At 48.7% G+C, this 13,849-nt stretch overlaps 3 protein-coding genes and 1 long non-coding RNA gene across 13 annotated transcripts in view; 3 read left to right on the top strand and 1 right to left on the bottom strand.

The window, feature by feature from the left end:
* The first annotated feature begins 1,835 nt into the window (after positions 1-1,835).
* HINT2 (histidine triad nucleotide binding protein 2) lies at positions 1,836-4,371 on the top strand. Its single transcript, XM_032240028.1, has 5 exons — positions 1,836-2,416; positions 3,549-3,689; positions 3,784-3,888; positions 3,994-4,066; positions 4,186-4,371. Exons 1-5 carry the CDS (start codon positions 2,336-2,338, stop codon positions 4,275-4,277), a joined length of 492 nt encoding a protein of 163 aa, XP_032095919.1. The 5' UTR covers positions 1,836-2,335; the 3' UTR covers positions 4,278-4,371.
* Positions 4,372-4,420: 49 nt separating this feature from the next.
* On the top strand, positions 4,421-7,544 carry SPAG8 (sperm associated antigen 8). Of its 5 annotated transcripts, none has more exons than XM_032240015.1 (7): positions 4,421-4,505; positions 4,933-5,227; positions 5,330-6,185; positions 6,310-6,484; positions 6,672-6,717; positions 6,800-6,914; positions 7,046-7,540. In XM_032240015.1, the coding sequence occupies exons 2-7, from the start codon at positions 5,190-5,192 to the stop codon at positions 7,415-7,417; spliced, it is 1,602 nt and encodes a 533-aa protein (XP_032095906.1). In that variant the 5' UTR covers positions 4,421-4,505; positions 4,933-5,189; the 3' UTR covers positions 7,418-7,540. The 5 variants fall into 5 exon arrangements, with proteins under 5 accessions (XP_032095906.1, XP_032095910.1, XP_032095908.1 ...); XM_032240019.1 differs by having other exon boundaries at positions 4,476-5,227; positions 7,046-7,108; positions 7,223-7,544; XM_032240017.1 differs by having other exon boundaries at positions 4,476-5,227; positions 5,330-5,429; positions 5,466-6,185.
* Positions 7,545-7,621: 77 nt separating this feature from the next.
* Positions 7,622-13,849, bottom strand: part of NPR2 (natriuretic peptide receptor 2) — a 49,236-nt gene continuing 43,008 nt past the window's right edge. For 5 of the 6 annotated variants that reach the window (XM_032240005.1, XM_032240004.1, XM_032240001.1 and 2 more), the window contains 10 exons: positions 11,810-11,969; positions 11,493-11,648; positions 11,249-11,417; positions 10,944-11,090; positions 10,335-10,458; positions 10,082-10,150; positions 8,636-8,810; positions 8,466-8,564; positions 8,102-8,193; positions 7,634-7,971 (listed from right to left, as the gene is read on the bottom strand). In XM_032240005.1, coding sequence (XP_032095896.1) covers positions 7,906-7,971; positions 8,102-8,193; positions 8,466-8,564; positions 8,636-8,810; positions 10,082-10,150; positions 10,335-10,458; positions 10,944-11,090; positions 11,249-11,417; positions 11,493-11,648; positions 11,810-11,969 — 1,257 coding nt within the window. In that variant the 3' untranslated portion in view covers positions 7,634-7,905. Of the gene's footprint in view, positions 7,972-8,101; positions 8,194-8,465; positions 8,565-8,635; positions 8,811-10,081; positions 10,151-10,334; positions 10,459-10,943; positions 11,091-11,248; positions 11,418-11,492; positions 11,649-11,809; positions 11,970-13,849 lie in introns of all 6 variants that reach the window. The other variant, XM_032240000.1, reaches the window with a different exon arrangement.
* On the top strand, positions 8,810-9,703 carry LOC116524666. The gene is made up of 2 exons (XR_004257434.1): positions 8,810-9,218; positions 9,581-9,703. It is a non-coding gene; the product is annotated as an uncharacterized LOC116524666 (long non-coding RNA).

Below are 13,849 nucleotides of genomic sequence, written 5' to 3'. Positions count from 1 at the left end.
ACCTCTGGGGCCCAAGGAGGCCATTCTATACGTCCTCACAGTTGGGGGGCCATCTGTCCCTCCAAGGGAAGGAATGCAATCTGGACTCCTAGGATCCCTGGGGAAAATCATGGAATCAAATGTCTGCCCTTTCGAGGAGAAAGGACTTTTTAACAATAATATAGCTATACAAAAGAGATTGTACTATCTTTAGAAGCAAAGAGTTCCCCAGCAGTGGTTATATGCACCATGACAACCATTCACCTAAAACTCATTCAACTAATAGTCAACAGTAGAGTTAGAATTACTATGATAAACTCATTGAAGGAAATAATATGCAGCCAATGCAAAGTATATTTACATAGACTATGTAAAAGTAAAAATTGATTACATATAGGTGAATATCATATGCAATACATATTATTACATATTATGAAAAAATGACAGGAAACACCAAATATTATTCATTCAACAATTACTGAGCACCTGTATGTATCAGGACATGTGTTAAAAAAAGAAAAACCAAAGAAACAGTGGTAACTTGTCCTATATGATGTCAGACTAAAACTTTCCTAGTGTCAATATTAGCATTTTGTGACCCCATGTTTCTTATGTCAAAAATGTATTATTCCAGACCGGGAGCGGTGGCTCATGCCTGTAATCCCAGCACTTTGGGAGGCCGTGGTGGGTGGATCACGAGGTCAAGAGATCAAGACCATCCTGGCCAACATGGTGAAAACCCCTCTCTACTAAAAAATACAAAAATTAGCTGAGCGTGGTGGCGCTCACCTGTAGTCCCAGCTACTCGGGAGGCTGAAGCGGGAGAATCGCTTTAACCCGGGAGGCAGAAGTTGCAGTGAGCCGAGATCGCACCACGGCACTCCAGCCTGGCAACAGAGCAAGACTCGGTCTCAAAAAAAAAAAAAAATATATATATATATATTATATATATATATATATATATAATATATATATTTTAGTAGAGACGGGAATATATATATATATTCCAGAATACATATATATATAAATATTTATATATATTCCAGAATACATATATATATAAATATTTATATATATTCCAGTAGTGCAAACCTGACTCATTGAAAACGTCCGGCACCGAGTTAACTGTATCACACACCTTTTCTGATTAGAAAAGGACAATGAATACACACTCCTTTGCTTATTATAATAGTTGTGCGGCAAAGATAGGACACTCCTATCTCCGGCTGCTGAAAAAAGAAATGCAAAAACTGCAGAATTTCTAACCTACGGAGTGAATGCGTTAACAAGAACATAGAATTAAGAAATAATTTCCCTTAGATGAGAACATTAAAATCTGCGAAATCCTCAAGGGACTGAAACTGCCCTTGTGGAAAAAATGCTGCGCATCACCCCCGCCAGTTAAAAACAAAACACTGCCGGGCGCGGTGGCTCAAGCCTGTAATCCCAGCACTTTGGGAGGCCGAGGCGGGTGGATCACGAGGTCAAGAGCTCGAGACCATCCTGGTCAACATGGTGAAACCCCGTCTCTACTAAAAATACAAAACATTAGCTGGGCATGGTGGCGCGTGCCTGTAATCCCAGCTACTCAGGAGGCTGAGGCAGGAGAATTGCCTGAACCCAGGAGGCGGAGGTTGCGGTGCGCCGAGATCGCGCCATTGCACTCCAGCCTGGGTAACAAGAGCGAAACTCCGTCTCAAAAAAAAAAAAAAAATAAAAAAACAACAAAAGCCAAACTCCTTCCCGTTCATCTTTAGCCCACGCCGTGTGGTTCTTGGAGCCAATAAGCGCCGGATGGCCCAGAGCCCCGCCCTCCTCCTGGCCAAAGCAGTGACAGGGTCTAAAATAGCTCTTTGAGCAGCAGGTGACGGAGCCCCGCCCCCTTCCTCCCCGCGCACCAATAGGTACCAGGCCTGAAGAGGACAAGCCAAGAACGAAAAGCCCCACCCACTCGGGAGTCGCAACCTAGAACCCAGTGTTTTGTATCAGATCCACCTCGGAGAAAATCCCACCTCTATGCTTCTTAATCCTTCCAATGGTGTGGAAGTTTTTCTAACAGCGAAACTAGTTAGGGGATCCAATGGGAAAAGAATGTTCACAAGGACTGGAAGACAAAGCCAATGGAATGGAAAATTGTTCTGGCCTTGGTAAAAGCAGCCAATGGGATGAAAAGAGCCCGCCTCCAGAGTGGCTGCAGAGCCAATGGGATGAATTGTGCCCAAGGATGCGCTCCAATGGGGTGGCAGGGCTCGCCGGTCGCCACTACCCAGCTTCCCAGCTCCCCGACTGCCCGCCCCCGGCCGGCCGTGGAGCGGAGTGCTGACCAGGGTGAGAGGCTCCCCGCGGCTCCGGGAAGATGGCGGCAGCCATGGTGCTGGCCGCTGGGTTGTGCGCGGCGCGCAGAGCCGTGGGGGCCACGGGAGCACGCGGGGCGCAGGTGAGAAGTGGCGCGGGGGCGAGTAGGGAGTCCTGCGGGTTCTTAACGCCATCCAGTGCCTGGGACTCCCGAAGGTGCGCAGAGCTCCCGCCTGTGGCCGCAGTCTGCCCCTCCGAGGCACAAGCTTCGGGGCTGTGCGGTGAGGTCGGACTGGTGGCTCCAGAGAGCAAGCTAGCGATGACCCCTGCCCTGCGCAGGCCCAGGCGCTGAGTTCGGGACAGGGTCACTGCAGCGGCTGCCGCCTTCTTTGGCCTCCCTGCCTGCAGCCCAGCTGGCCCCGTGCCCCCTGCAGGAAATGAGCTTTTTCTTCTTGGAGCCAGTGCTCTGCCCTGCTCAGGCCTCTGGCCTCCTAAGAGCACTAGTGTTAATCTCTCTTCTCCACTTGCCAGAAGCGGGTCGAGGGTCAGAGAATTCATCACGTCCCATTCTCCTCCAACGTGATGCATTGACTTCAGCCTTCTCTGAATCCCTGGGAAACTGGGACTTCCCTACCTGCAGTCCCCTGGGGCTGGGGGAGCAGAAGTCACTTAGCTGAGCTCTTACCTTCACTCACTGAAGGGACAAGAGTTAAAACGCACAGAGTCATATGTGACACCCAGATGAGGGGTCAACTAGTGTCAAACAGGGCAACTGCATCAAAACCTAAATAATATAGGTGACAAAGCTTAAAGATCAGAAAACAAGTAACAGAAATAAGTGGAAATGTACTAACAAGATGAGAGTGGAAAGAGGTTCAAGCCACCCTTTATTTTATATTAGAAGCTGAGAAGGGATTTATCTGAGGTCACTCAGTGGTATGGTAAGATAGGAACTGAGACCAAAATCCCCAGTCTTTCATTCTGGATCCTTTCCCTGAATAGTGCTATATGTCATAGACAGGTGAGCAGCAATCAATTGCACTGCCGAATCCTGGGTAGTAAGACTGCTTGTCATCTTACCAGGCCCAGCACCATCTGGCCCTATGCTTTGCTGCTGGTGCTCTGAAATTCAGGAACTTTTCTCCTGGGTGGGAGCCATGAATAGGTTCTTAGGATGAAGTTAACAACTATCAGAGCCCAACTTCTGTCAGCTCTGAATATATGGGAGAGGTGTTGCCAACTCTCTCCTTTGAATATGGTTGATCCACCTTCAGGTCCGAGGAGCTGCAGGTGTGACTGATGGGAATGAAGTGGCCAAGGCCCAGCAGGCAACTCCTGGGGGAGCAGCCCCAACCATCTTCTCCCGGATCCTGGACAGGAGCCTCCCAGCTGACATTCTCTATGAGGATCAGCAGGTGGGGTGCCCTTAGGCCCCATCCCCTTAAGAATAGTATAGATACCTTCCAGCCTGTTGAAGTAATGTGGCCTCTGGCCTGTCACTGCTCCCAGTGTCTTGTGTTCCGTGATGTGGCCCCTCAGGCTCCTGTGCACTTCCTGGTCATTCCCAAGAAGCCCATTCCTCGGATTAGCCAGGCTGAAGAAGACGACCAGCAGGTGGGAAGAACAGGGCCAGGGTTTGACTGGGAGGAGCCCTGGACCCAACTAGAGGTCTTGCTTCCTATAAATAAAACCACCTATGTCCCTCCACTCTCCCTATAGCTTCTAGGACACCTACTCCTTGTGGCCAAGAAGATAGCAAAGGCTGAGGGCCTGGGAGATGGATACCGACTTGGTGAGTGACTTTTGGCCCTTGGTTCCTCACCTATGAATTCTCATTCCTACCCCTCAGTATGATCTTCATTCTTTGACCTCTGCCATGATCCTGACTCCTAACCCCAAGGTCAATTTCAGTGATCAACGATGGGAAGCTGGGTGCACAATCTGTGTATCACCTGCATATTCATGTACTTGGGGGCCGGCAGCTCCAGTGGCCTCCAGGTTGAACCTGCCAACTGACCAAAGGACCCGAGACCCTGGATGCTTGGATGGAAAGGGAAAAAGGGACCTTGTGATGCTAATAAAACTATTCTCCCTTAATTATGCTTTCCTGTCTTAAATATATAAAGTTTAATACCACAAAGGGGAAAGAAAACTGATTCATGGCTATGATGCCCTTTGACTGGTCTGAGCAGAAGACACTGAGAAGGTCCATAAAGGTTGCCTGCAGATATGTGAGTCTTCTTGACAAGTGGTCCACCCTAGGTCAAACTTCTAGAAAAGTAACAGTAGGAATGAGCCTAAACGTGTAGGAAGAAACCGAAAGCCAGATTTAAGACTTGCTCAATCCTGGCCCTTCTTCAGAGGCCAAACCACATTCTAAAGGGGCTTAGGAGGAGGGTGGTCAATATGAGGGGCTTTTATTAGAGAAGAAGTAATCACACCCAAACAAAAGCGGCTGCCTTTTCACTATTCCATGCCTCACCATTTTGCTCAAGCTGGTTTGTGTATTTTCATCCTTAACATTTGTTAAAGACCCCACTCACTTTTGAGAATGAACTAAGCAAACTAAGGGGAAGCTACTGTTGCCCCTGCAAACACCAAGTAGGCTGTTACCTAATGCCACAGCCCTGTGCGTGTCTCCAACATATCTCCATAAAGCATCACCTTAGAAAACCGCAAAGACTGCTGTGGCGAGGAGGGTGAGGTCTTAGGCCGGCGGAACCCTAAAAGCCCGGCTGAGGCGGAATGCTGTTGGGACCGGAAAGACGACCTCCTCGACAGCACCGGGCTGAAGACTTCCGCCCCGCTGAGGACTTGCCTCCACCCGCACCTCCAAGTCCACCCAGCTCTACTTCTGCGCAGGCTCCAGGAGTTGTTTGCTGTCTCTATGGCAACCTGGTAGCTGGCGTCCGAAGATGGAGACCAACGAGTCTACGGAGGAATCGCAGTCGCGGTGAGAGTCGCAGCTCTGGCTGCAGGCGTAAGGAGACAAGGAAGGTCAGCGGACTTCCTTTGCTGCTCTTTTGTCAGCCTTGTCATGTTTGCTTTCTTTCAGAGCTTTAGACATACAGCCCAGCTCCGAAGGACTGGTGTCCACTTTGGAACCGTTACCTTCTTCAGATGACAGTCCTAAGTCGGCCCTGGCAGCCGCAACCGCAGCAGCTGCAGCGGCTGCATCAGCTGCCGAAGCTACTGCAGCCATCACCACCGCCAAAGCAGCTGCATTATCTACAAAGACCCCAGCGCTCTATTCTGAGTTCATGGAGCCATCCTCTGACCCTAGCCTTCTTGGGGAGCTGGGTGCGGGACCCAGCTTTACCCACAATATAGCCCATGGGAGTCTTGGCTTTGAGCCCGTCCATGTTTCCTGTATTGCTCAGGACCCTTGTACTACAACTGACTATAATTCTAACCCTGGCCTTGTTCCAGGCTCTAGCTCTGACCCTGTTCTTGGCTCCAGCTCAGGTGCTGGCCATGGCTCTGGCTCTCGCTCTGGCTCTGGTCCTGGCTGTGGCTCTGTCCCTGGCTCTGGCTCTGGCTCTGGTCTTGGCTTTGGCTCTGTCCCTGGCTCTGGTCCTGGTCCTGGTCCTGGCTCTGGCTCTCCTGCTGGCTCTGGCTCTCATCCTGGTCCTACATCTGGACCTGCTCCAGGCACTGGCCCTGACTCTGAGCTCAGCCCCTGCACTCCTTCAGCGTTCAGAAACCTGATGACAGATCTGGTCCCTAGTGATACCTCCTGGAGTCAGCAATGCCCCTGGAAGCCCCAGAAACAACCATCTTGGGAATTTTTGCAAGTCTTAGAACCAGGTGCCCGAGGACTATGGAAACCCCCAGATGTTAAAGGGAAGCCTACGGATCTCTATGAAACATTGCCACGGGGCCAGTGCCTCCTCTACAATTGGGAGGAAGAGGTATTAAAGTTTTGGCCTGCTCACTTTTCTTGAAGGCTGCCCTCAGTTTCTTAAGGGAGGCAGTGGTTTATATGAGGGTGGGTACCAGAAAGGATATTATAGTCATTCAACTTGAGATCCACAGAGAGCCGCCAACCACCTGGATCAAGTCCCAAGCATGCAGGATGGCTCTGAGAGTTTTTTCTTCCGACATGGACACCGGGGACTGCTGACCATGCAACTAAAGTCACCCATGCCCTCCAGTACCACCCAGAAAGACTCATACCAGCCCCCAGAAAACATCTACTGGCCACTTCGAGGTATGAAACATGAGAGAGAGTAGGCCAGAATGAGTCCATTAGTCAGAGAGAAAAAGAGGAGGGAATTTCTGGTGGGGCTATGGATTGTCCGATGGATATAAGGGCAGAACCTCAAGGTTTTTCTTCCTTAAGTTAGTTTCTTCTGGGCCTGCTTTTTAACCAGACCCCACCCAATGCCCCCTCGCAGGGAAGCGTGAAGCCATGCTGGAGATGCTCCTGCACCATCAGATCTGGTGAGAGATTGGGTAAAGGGGAAGAGGGAGGGGGGAGAAAAATTGGATGAGGATGGCCTTGACACCCCTTAGGGATACACAGTAAAGAGGTGCAGGCAGAACAGGAACCCACAAGGAAGCTCTTTGAGGTTGAATCTGTGACACACCATGACTATCGAATGCAGCTGGCGAAAGCAGGGCCTTCTGCCCCAACAAAGGTGAGAACCACCTCCCCCACACCTCCCACCACTTGCATAGCTGGGCTCTGACCAGCTGTGGCCAAGTACCAGGCCCAGAGGTTGAGAGAGAGGGGTGAAGGCCAGGAGTTACTCAGTACTCTCCCTCACAGCCTCACAACTACCGCCAGGAGCAGCCTGAGACCTTCTGGATCCAGAGGGCATCACAGCTACCGGTGTGTGAGGGTGACTGGGTACTGGGGGCAGAGTGGGTCAGGAAAGGTAGGGCAGAGTTGCTTTGTTCTGGCTTGGGGACAGCGGGATCTGTCCTCATCCTGGCACTCCTCCAGGGTGTCAGTAACATCAGGACATTGGACACACCGTTCCGGAAGAACTGCAGCTTCTCAACACCAGTGCCCTTGTCTCTGGGGCAACCTTTGCCCTATGAACCTGAGAACTACCCCCACCAATTGGGAGAAATATCTTCCCTTGCCTGTCAGGGAGGAAGGCTGGTTGGTGGAGTGGGGAGAACGACTCCTGTCTGAGGGGTGAGGAGGGAAGTGGGATATGGAATATAAATCTATTTCTGTCTGCACTAGAGAGGTCGGGAGGAAGTTAATTCTCACTGTACTTGAAGAGGCTTTACATAAAGCATTCTCTCTGATCCCAAGACTGCTAATTTAGTCAATCTGTGAGTCACTGTGTGCATACCCCGTAATCTTTCCTTGGGATTGCCCCATCCCACACTATGACATCAGAAATTTTTTATTGTTGTTTTATATTTGACCAAAATATTCTGGTTTAGATACAGATATTTACAGAAAGTAGGGAGGAAGGGGACCAAGCCAGAAAGGGAAAGGTATATGTACAGGGCCGAGCTGCAGAGGGCTACAAGTTTCATATAAGGTAGGGTTTTTGTGCCTGTTTTCCATTGCATATGAAAATGTCCATTTCTGGTGTGTGGAGACATGGTGGCCACTGCCCACCCAGGTACCAGCAGCAGGAGATTGTCTGACTTGGGAAGAATGGGGGTTTACAGGAGTCCAGGAGGTCCTTTCCGCTCTCCTAAGAGCCAGTATGTTCGCATCTTTCCTTTTCCCTGGAAGTGGGAGAGTGGACATGATTCAGATGCTTCAATGTTAGTCCCTTTAAATCCCTCTCTTTCCCCATGATTCCCATAATCACTTTCACCCTCCCTTTCCATGCCCATCCCTGTGGCATGCCATCACCTTCATTTCCACATCCCCCCGAAGCTCTAGCTGGAAGCATCCTAGCTCATCTAGGGCATCCTTGGTGGTAGAGGAGACATGGATCTTCAGCGCTGGGGTGAGTAGGATGGGGAGGAGAGTGGAAAGAGGAATTGAAGAAAAGGCAATCGAAGAATTGGTGATACTGTATAGCACCGTACTCAACCAACCATCCCTGGGAAGCTCTCAGACATCCCAATGTATATCTACTAGAACCAAAATACACCCAAGGATGTGACAGTAAGGAACTGTGGTCTCTCAGATTAAGAGATTGGAGGAACTATGAAAAGAAGAAAAGGGCAAGATAAATTGAGGCTAACAGTGGGGTTGAGGGCTAACATCTTACCTTGACCATTAGACTCCATTCGAGAAGCAGTATTCACTGTGTCTCCAAAAAGACAATAACGGGGCATCTTCAGGCCAACGACCCCAGCGCAGACTGGCCCTATGAGGAGAAACAGGTTGGGAGAGCCTGGAAAAGGTGGAGACTAGGGCTGGAGTGAGAGTCAGCCTTACCAGTATGTACCCCTATGCGTAGCCTCAGCTGGTCATGGGGTCGGTGGCGGATGCGGAAGGAAGAAACTGCATCTAGTAATGCTAGGGCCATACGAGCAATTTCTGGTGCATGGCGTTGACCATTTCGGCCTGGGAGGCCAGATACCACCATGTAAGCATCCCCAATCGTCTCCACCTGATTGAGAGGGGGATTAAAAGGTCATCACCTCTATTTGTATCCATGGGGATGGAGAAGAGTAGAGGGAGACAAGCTGGACACCATCATGAATCATCCTGACATCCTGGGGGCCAGAATATTGACTAGAAAATAAGTGTCCTGGTCCTGAGAGTCTAGGGGAGAGGAGATGTCAAGGGAATCTTTAAGTCCTCTTTCTCCATCCAGCCCCCGGTGAACACTCAGTAAACGTTTGCTGAATGAATGAACACCCTGTCTGCAGCAGAACATGGACAAATAGGCTCTGCCATCAGTAAATGAGAAGCAAGAGAACAGGCTAAACTCAAGAGGACAGAGGCTGGTGAGGAGGTAAAGCAGGCCCAATGAAATGGATCAGAGAGCCCAAACTGTCAGAGAGGAGGAAAGCAGGTATTTGATTCTGGTAATTGTACCAAAGCTATATAAGAGAATGAATGCCATTGTTTTTAAGAAATACACAGTGAAGTTTTTAGGGAATACACACTAAGTATTTAGGAATAAAGTAGTTGTATGTCTGAAACTTACTTTCAAATGGTTCAGAAAATAGATTTTTAAAAATAAAGCAAATGAGGGAAATATAAATAATTGATGAATCTGGGTAAAGGGTTTCTGGGAGTTCTTTGTCACAGAAACAACAGAAATGGTAGAGTAAGTTGAAAGGGAAGGGACAGGAATGGGTATTTATTATCTGCCACATGCCAAACAATGTTAGGCACCTTCCATACAACATATCTATTATTCCTGTCTTACAGATAAAACAACTGAGTCGCAGGGAGATCTGTTACTTACCTAAGGCCACAGTTAGCAACAAGCCAATATTCAAATCCAGATGGTTTTTACTCCCAAGGACAATAAATCCAACTCAATGAACCAAAGGCTTTACTTTTTAAAATATATTTTCCCTCACCCTACTAAATCAGTCTGTCCCCACGTCCTGTATGATTCTTCCATGTTTGGAGAAGACTGGAGAGAAATGCTGGATAGCCTGTTTATACCCCAGGAGGATAGGAGCTAAATCTCATGATGGTTCTAATTAGGGAAGCCAAAGGATTCATAAGAAATTCAACTGGAGTGTACAATTATGGTGCTGGAGCTACATCTGTCTACAAAGTACACTCCAGCACAAGAATGCTGGGGACCCTGGAGGGGAAACTGATCATGGAGTGGGTAAGGTATTTGGGGTTCAGGGAGACAGGGTTTCAAAGGGGTCTCTATTGAAGGGCCTTCTATTGAAGGGCAGCCCCAGCTCTCACCTTGTAGACGTCAAAGTTGTCAATTATGGCATCAAAGCAGGTATACAGGTCATTAAGAAGTGTCACTACCTAAGAAGGATGGAAAAGTAGAGGCCCTAAGACTTGAGCCCAACTCTCTAGGAATTCTTAACCCATGAGCCATCACAAGATGTGGGAACTCTAGAACAAACTCATCTTCCCTATTATCAATGAGGCTCCCCCAGGTCCCTACCCACCCCACCTCACCCCGACACCTCTCACCCATGGCCCTCACCTGCATGGGGGTGCTCTCTGCTGACAATGCTGTGAAGCCAACGATGTCACTGAAGTAGATGGTAACACTGTCAAAGGCCTCAGCCTGTACAGTCTCTCCCCGTTTTAACTGCTCTGCCACTGAACTAGGAAGCAAGGGTGCTGTGTGAGCCAAACTTAGCCAAGAGAGTAGGAGAGGGAGAGAGAGGGAAGGGGTTTGTGGCTGCAGCAGAGATGAGCTGTAAGAAGAAAGCTGGGCTTTGCAGGTAGGAGGGAAGAAAGTGGCTGGGGAGACATTACAGTCAAATGCAAGGTAAGGTGCACAAGTGGTGGGGGGTTTTGAGGGGACCCCTGTGCATGGGAGCCGTCTCAAGTTGGGACTGTTTTATATACACTTGCCGAAGCAAGGGCATGGTAGAGCAGTGTCTTAAGAAGACGGGATGGGAAGCCAGTAAGAAGGCGGCACAGCTGATGTGAAGACAGAATGACAGCAAATACTCTATAGCTGGGGGGGCTCCCATGGCCAGCAGGGTTCTGAGGGTTGGGAGGCAAGTTCTCAGGCACCTGATGAGGCAGAACCCAACAGAGAAGGATCCCAAAGGAAAATTCAGAAAGAAGGACAAAGTCTCACTGGGGTAGAATTTGGTAGAGCAGAGCCTCAGCCTTGCGTTTTTCCTCCAGATAGGCCTGTGTGCGTTCCTCCACCAGCTTCTCCAGGTTATTGGCATACTGTTCCATGCGCAGCAGGAGGTTGTCCAGTATGCTGGTGCCACCCTCCCTGGGGGGAGGCCAGGATATGGCACTTGCTGTAAGATTCTGAAGACTCCCAGGACTTCCTATCCAACCCACCCTCGGTTCCCACCTGCCCCACTTCATGCGCTAGGACTAACGAGGCTTCTATCCCTGGGAAGCCCCTGCCCCATAATGCTCTCTCACTTGTTAAAGCGTCGAATGAATCCCTTAATCTGTCCAAAGTCTGGCCGCTCAGCTGGGTCCTGAGCCCAACATCGCTCCATCAGCAAAACTAGCTCTTCATTTAGTTGGGTCCGGTCAATGCTTGGCCGGAAATATGGCCGCTGACCATTTCGTACCTTCTGGACAATCTCTGAGGATGATCAAAGGTTTGGATGAAGAACAGAGTCCCCCAGGAAGAAGCTGTGGGTAGTGGATTGACTCTTACCTTTGGGGCCGAGGTCCAGGCCCTCCAAGTAGAAAGGACCACTGCGAAGTGCTATCTCTTGCAGGATGATCCCAAAGCTATAGATGTCAGCCTTCTGCATGCCTGTGGTTGGCAAGGGGTTCCCATTGAGCAGTTCTGGGGCAGTCCATAGCTTCTCTGAAAAAAGGAAACAGGCTGGCCAGGTCCCCCAAAATGGGGTACCCCCCCAAGCCCACCTGGGCTCATCCCTATATTACTGTCGCTCCACCTCCCTCTCCCACCCTCCCTAGGTAGAAGGAGGAGCAATATAAAAAGTGGGTTGTGGGGGTGGGCCTCACTGGCATAGAGTGCGTGGCTGTCATCAGGTTCTGCAGTTGATCGGAAGCTGGCCAAGCCATAGTCTGTGATTTTGAGCACAAAACGACTATCCACCACACAGTTGGAGGACTTGAGACTCCCATGCGATGAAATAATGCTGTTGTGGAGAAAGGCCATGCCCTGCAGGGTACAGATCAAGTCATGGGACTGGATCATATCTGGCTTAGAATGCCCTCTCTCCATAAGATGGGCACTGGCTAGCTGTCTACAGATCCTGGGTACGCAAAAATAATAAGCTGATTTTGGAAGGCATCCTTTACAGTTTCTAACCAAGGAAGCAGGCAGAACAGAAGAGTCATACCTTCCTGCTATCATAAGCAGCACACAGGGACCCAAACACCAGGGACAGGGAAGATGCTTAAAAAGAGGGATAAGTGGAGTTACCAATGACTACCCTGGAAAGGGCAGTCAATCTTTTGATTAGTGAAGGGAACAGAACTTGTGTGAACACTAAAATGATATGACACCCATGGTGGCCTCAGATACCTGGCTACTAATTACGAAGACATGGCTTGAGACCCATGTGTCAAGAGTAGCTGGATACAACAAGGAAGAGCAGTTGTAAACTTTAATGCATAACCATGTGTAGGTGGGCAAGTCTGGGTAGAAGAAGAATAAGATCTACTAGAGGGAATGCTGGATCAGAGAGAAAGTGCAGAAAATCGTAAATCAGAAAAACATGGAAAATGGACAAAATCTGCTAAGCCAGTGCAGAAGCCTAAAATTGCTGGCCCCGTGAGGCCAGAGACCGAAGAACCTTTGCCTCCAAGGGGCTGAATGACGGTCTTAAAGCCTGGGCTTGGTGGCTCATGCCTGTAATCCCAACACTTTGGGAGGCCAAGGCGGGCAGATTGTTTGAGCCCAGCAGTTCAAGACCAGCTTGGGCAACATGGTGAAACCCCATCTCTACCAAAAATACAAAGATGAGCTGGACATGGCAGCACATACTGTGGTCCCAGCTACTTAGGAGGCTGAGGTGGGAGAATCACCTGAGCCCAGGAGGTCAAGGCTGCAGTGAGCAGGGATCTAGCCATTGCACTCCAGCCTGGGTGACAGAGTAAGACCCTGTCATAGAAAAAAAAAAAAAGGTCTTAATGATGCTCCCCAAAAATGAAACCCTAGGAGCCACCCAAGTCAGTTCAAGTGAGACAGAAAGAGGATATGTGGTTCAATATGCTAACAAAAAACATTTCTGTCTAAATGTTTAGCTCTAGACTTAATTAATAACTCTAGTCTCTGTGAACTCTTTTTATTTCTTTTGGTGTCACAAAACTTTTGGGAATCTCCGAAGCTGTGAATTTACTTGTGTGGAAACTGTGCAAAAGATGCCTTCCAAAATCACAGGATTAGGCTTCTGGCTTTGTTGTAAATAACTTTTCCACCAAATCACTGTTTTCTCAAGAGTCGTGTTTTTCTTATATCTATCATCACACCTCTAGTGGAGCGTGACATTGGCTTTACCTAATATTTTTATCTCTCATTTGATAGCAAATTTTCACACACAAAGATATACCTTTAAATAACGTCATGAGAATTTAGCAGAAAGCTAAAGCTAGTTTTATATACAGTGTAGGGTGACCCACTGGGATGCTCACTGGCTATAGACTTATTTCAGAAAATCTATCCAACTCATGCAAGATTCGGTTTTATGCTCCACAAATCCATGGGCCTCTGAGTCATCTGAAAATAGTTGAAACCTAGTAGAACTAAAGAGTACCAAAGGTTTTTAGTACATTCTTCCTTGGTTTCTCTTAGTTCTACTAGTAAATGTTCCTTTTTTAAATTTCACTTTTCTGAACAAAAGGGCAGACATGCCAGATATTGGTCAGAGATTAAAATAATGAAAGGAAAAGCAGGAGATAAATACGCTCAGAGACCCCCCTCATGAGCTCTTGGAGGTAAAAGAGATGATGGAAAGAGACCTGAGATACCTAAGACAGAAAAACAGAAACTCTTTACAGGCACAAGACTTGCTGTGGCAGGTAAAACTCATTCCCCCA

The sequence above is a fragment of the Sapajus apella genome, unplaced genomic scaffold (genome assembly GCF_009761245.1).
Source record: "Sapajus apella isolate SASKATOON/1434 unplaced genomic scaffold, GSC_monkey_1.0 scaffold46, whole genome shotgun sequence".
Taxonomy (NCBI): domain Eukaryota; kingdom Metazoa; phylum Chordata; class Mammalia; order Primates; family Cebidae; genus Sapajus; species Sapajus apella.
The sequence above is the reverse complement of the archived record's forward strand: the minus strand, read 5'-3'. Positions and strand labels throughout refer to the sequence as shown.

Coding starts and splice junctions, on each gene's coding strand:
- SPAG8 (XM_032240015.1), top strand. CDS start 5,190: ATGGAGACCAACGAGTCTACGGAGGAATCGCAGTCGCG. Junction 5,228..5,329: donor ACGGAGGAATCGCAGTCGCG/GTGAGAGTCGCA, acceptor GCTTTCTTTCAG/AGCTTTAGACATACAGCCCA. Junction 6,915..7,045: donor GGCCTTCTGCCCCAACAAAG/GTGAGAACCACC, acceptor TCTCCCTCACAG/CCTCACAACTACCGCCAGGA.
- HINT2 (XM_032240028.1), top strand. CDS start 2,336: ATGGCGGCAGCCATGGTGCTGGCCGCTGGGTTGTGCGCGGCGCGCAGA. Junction 2,417..3,548: donor CGGGAGCACGCGGGGCGCAG/GTGAGAAGTGGC, acceptor ATCCACCTTCAG/GTCCGAGGAGCTGCAGGTGT. Junction 3,889..3,993: donor CTGAAGAAGACGACCAGCAG/GTGGGAAGAACA, acceptor CTCTCCCTATAG/CTTCTAGGACACCTACTCCT.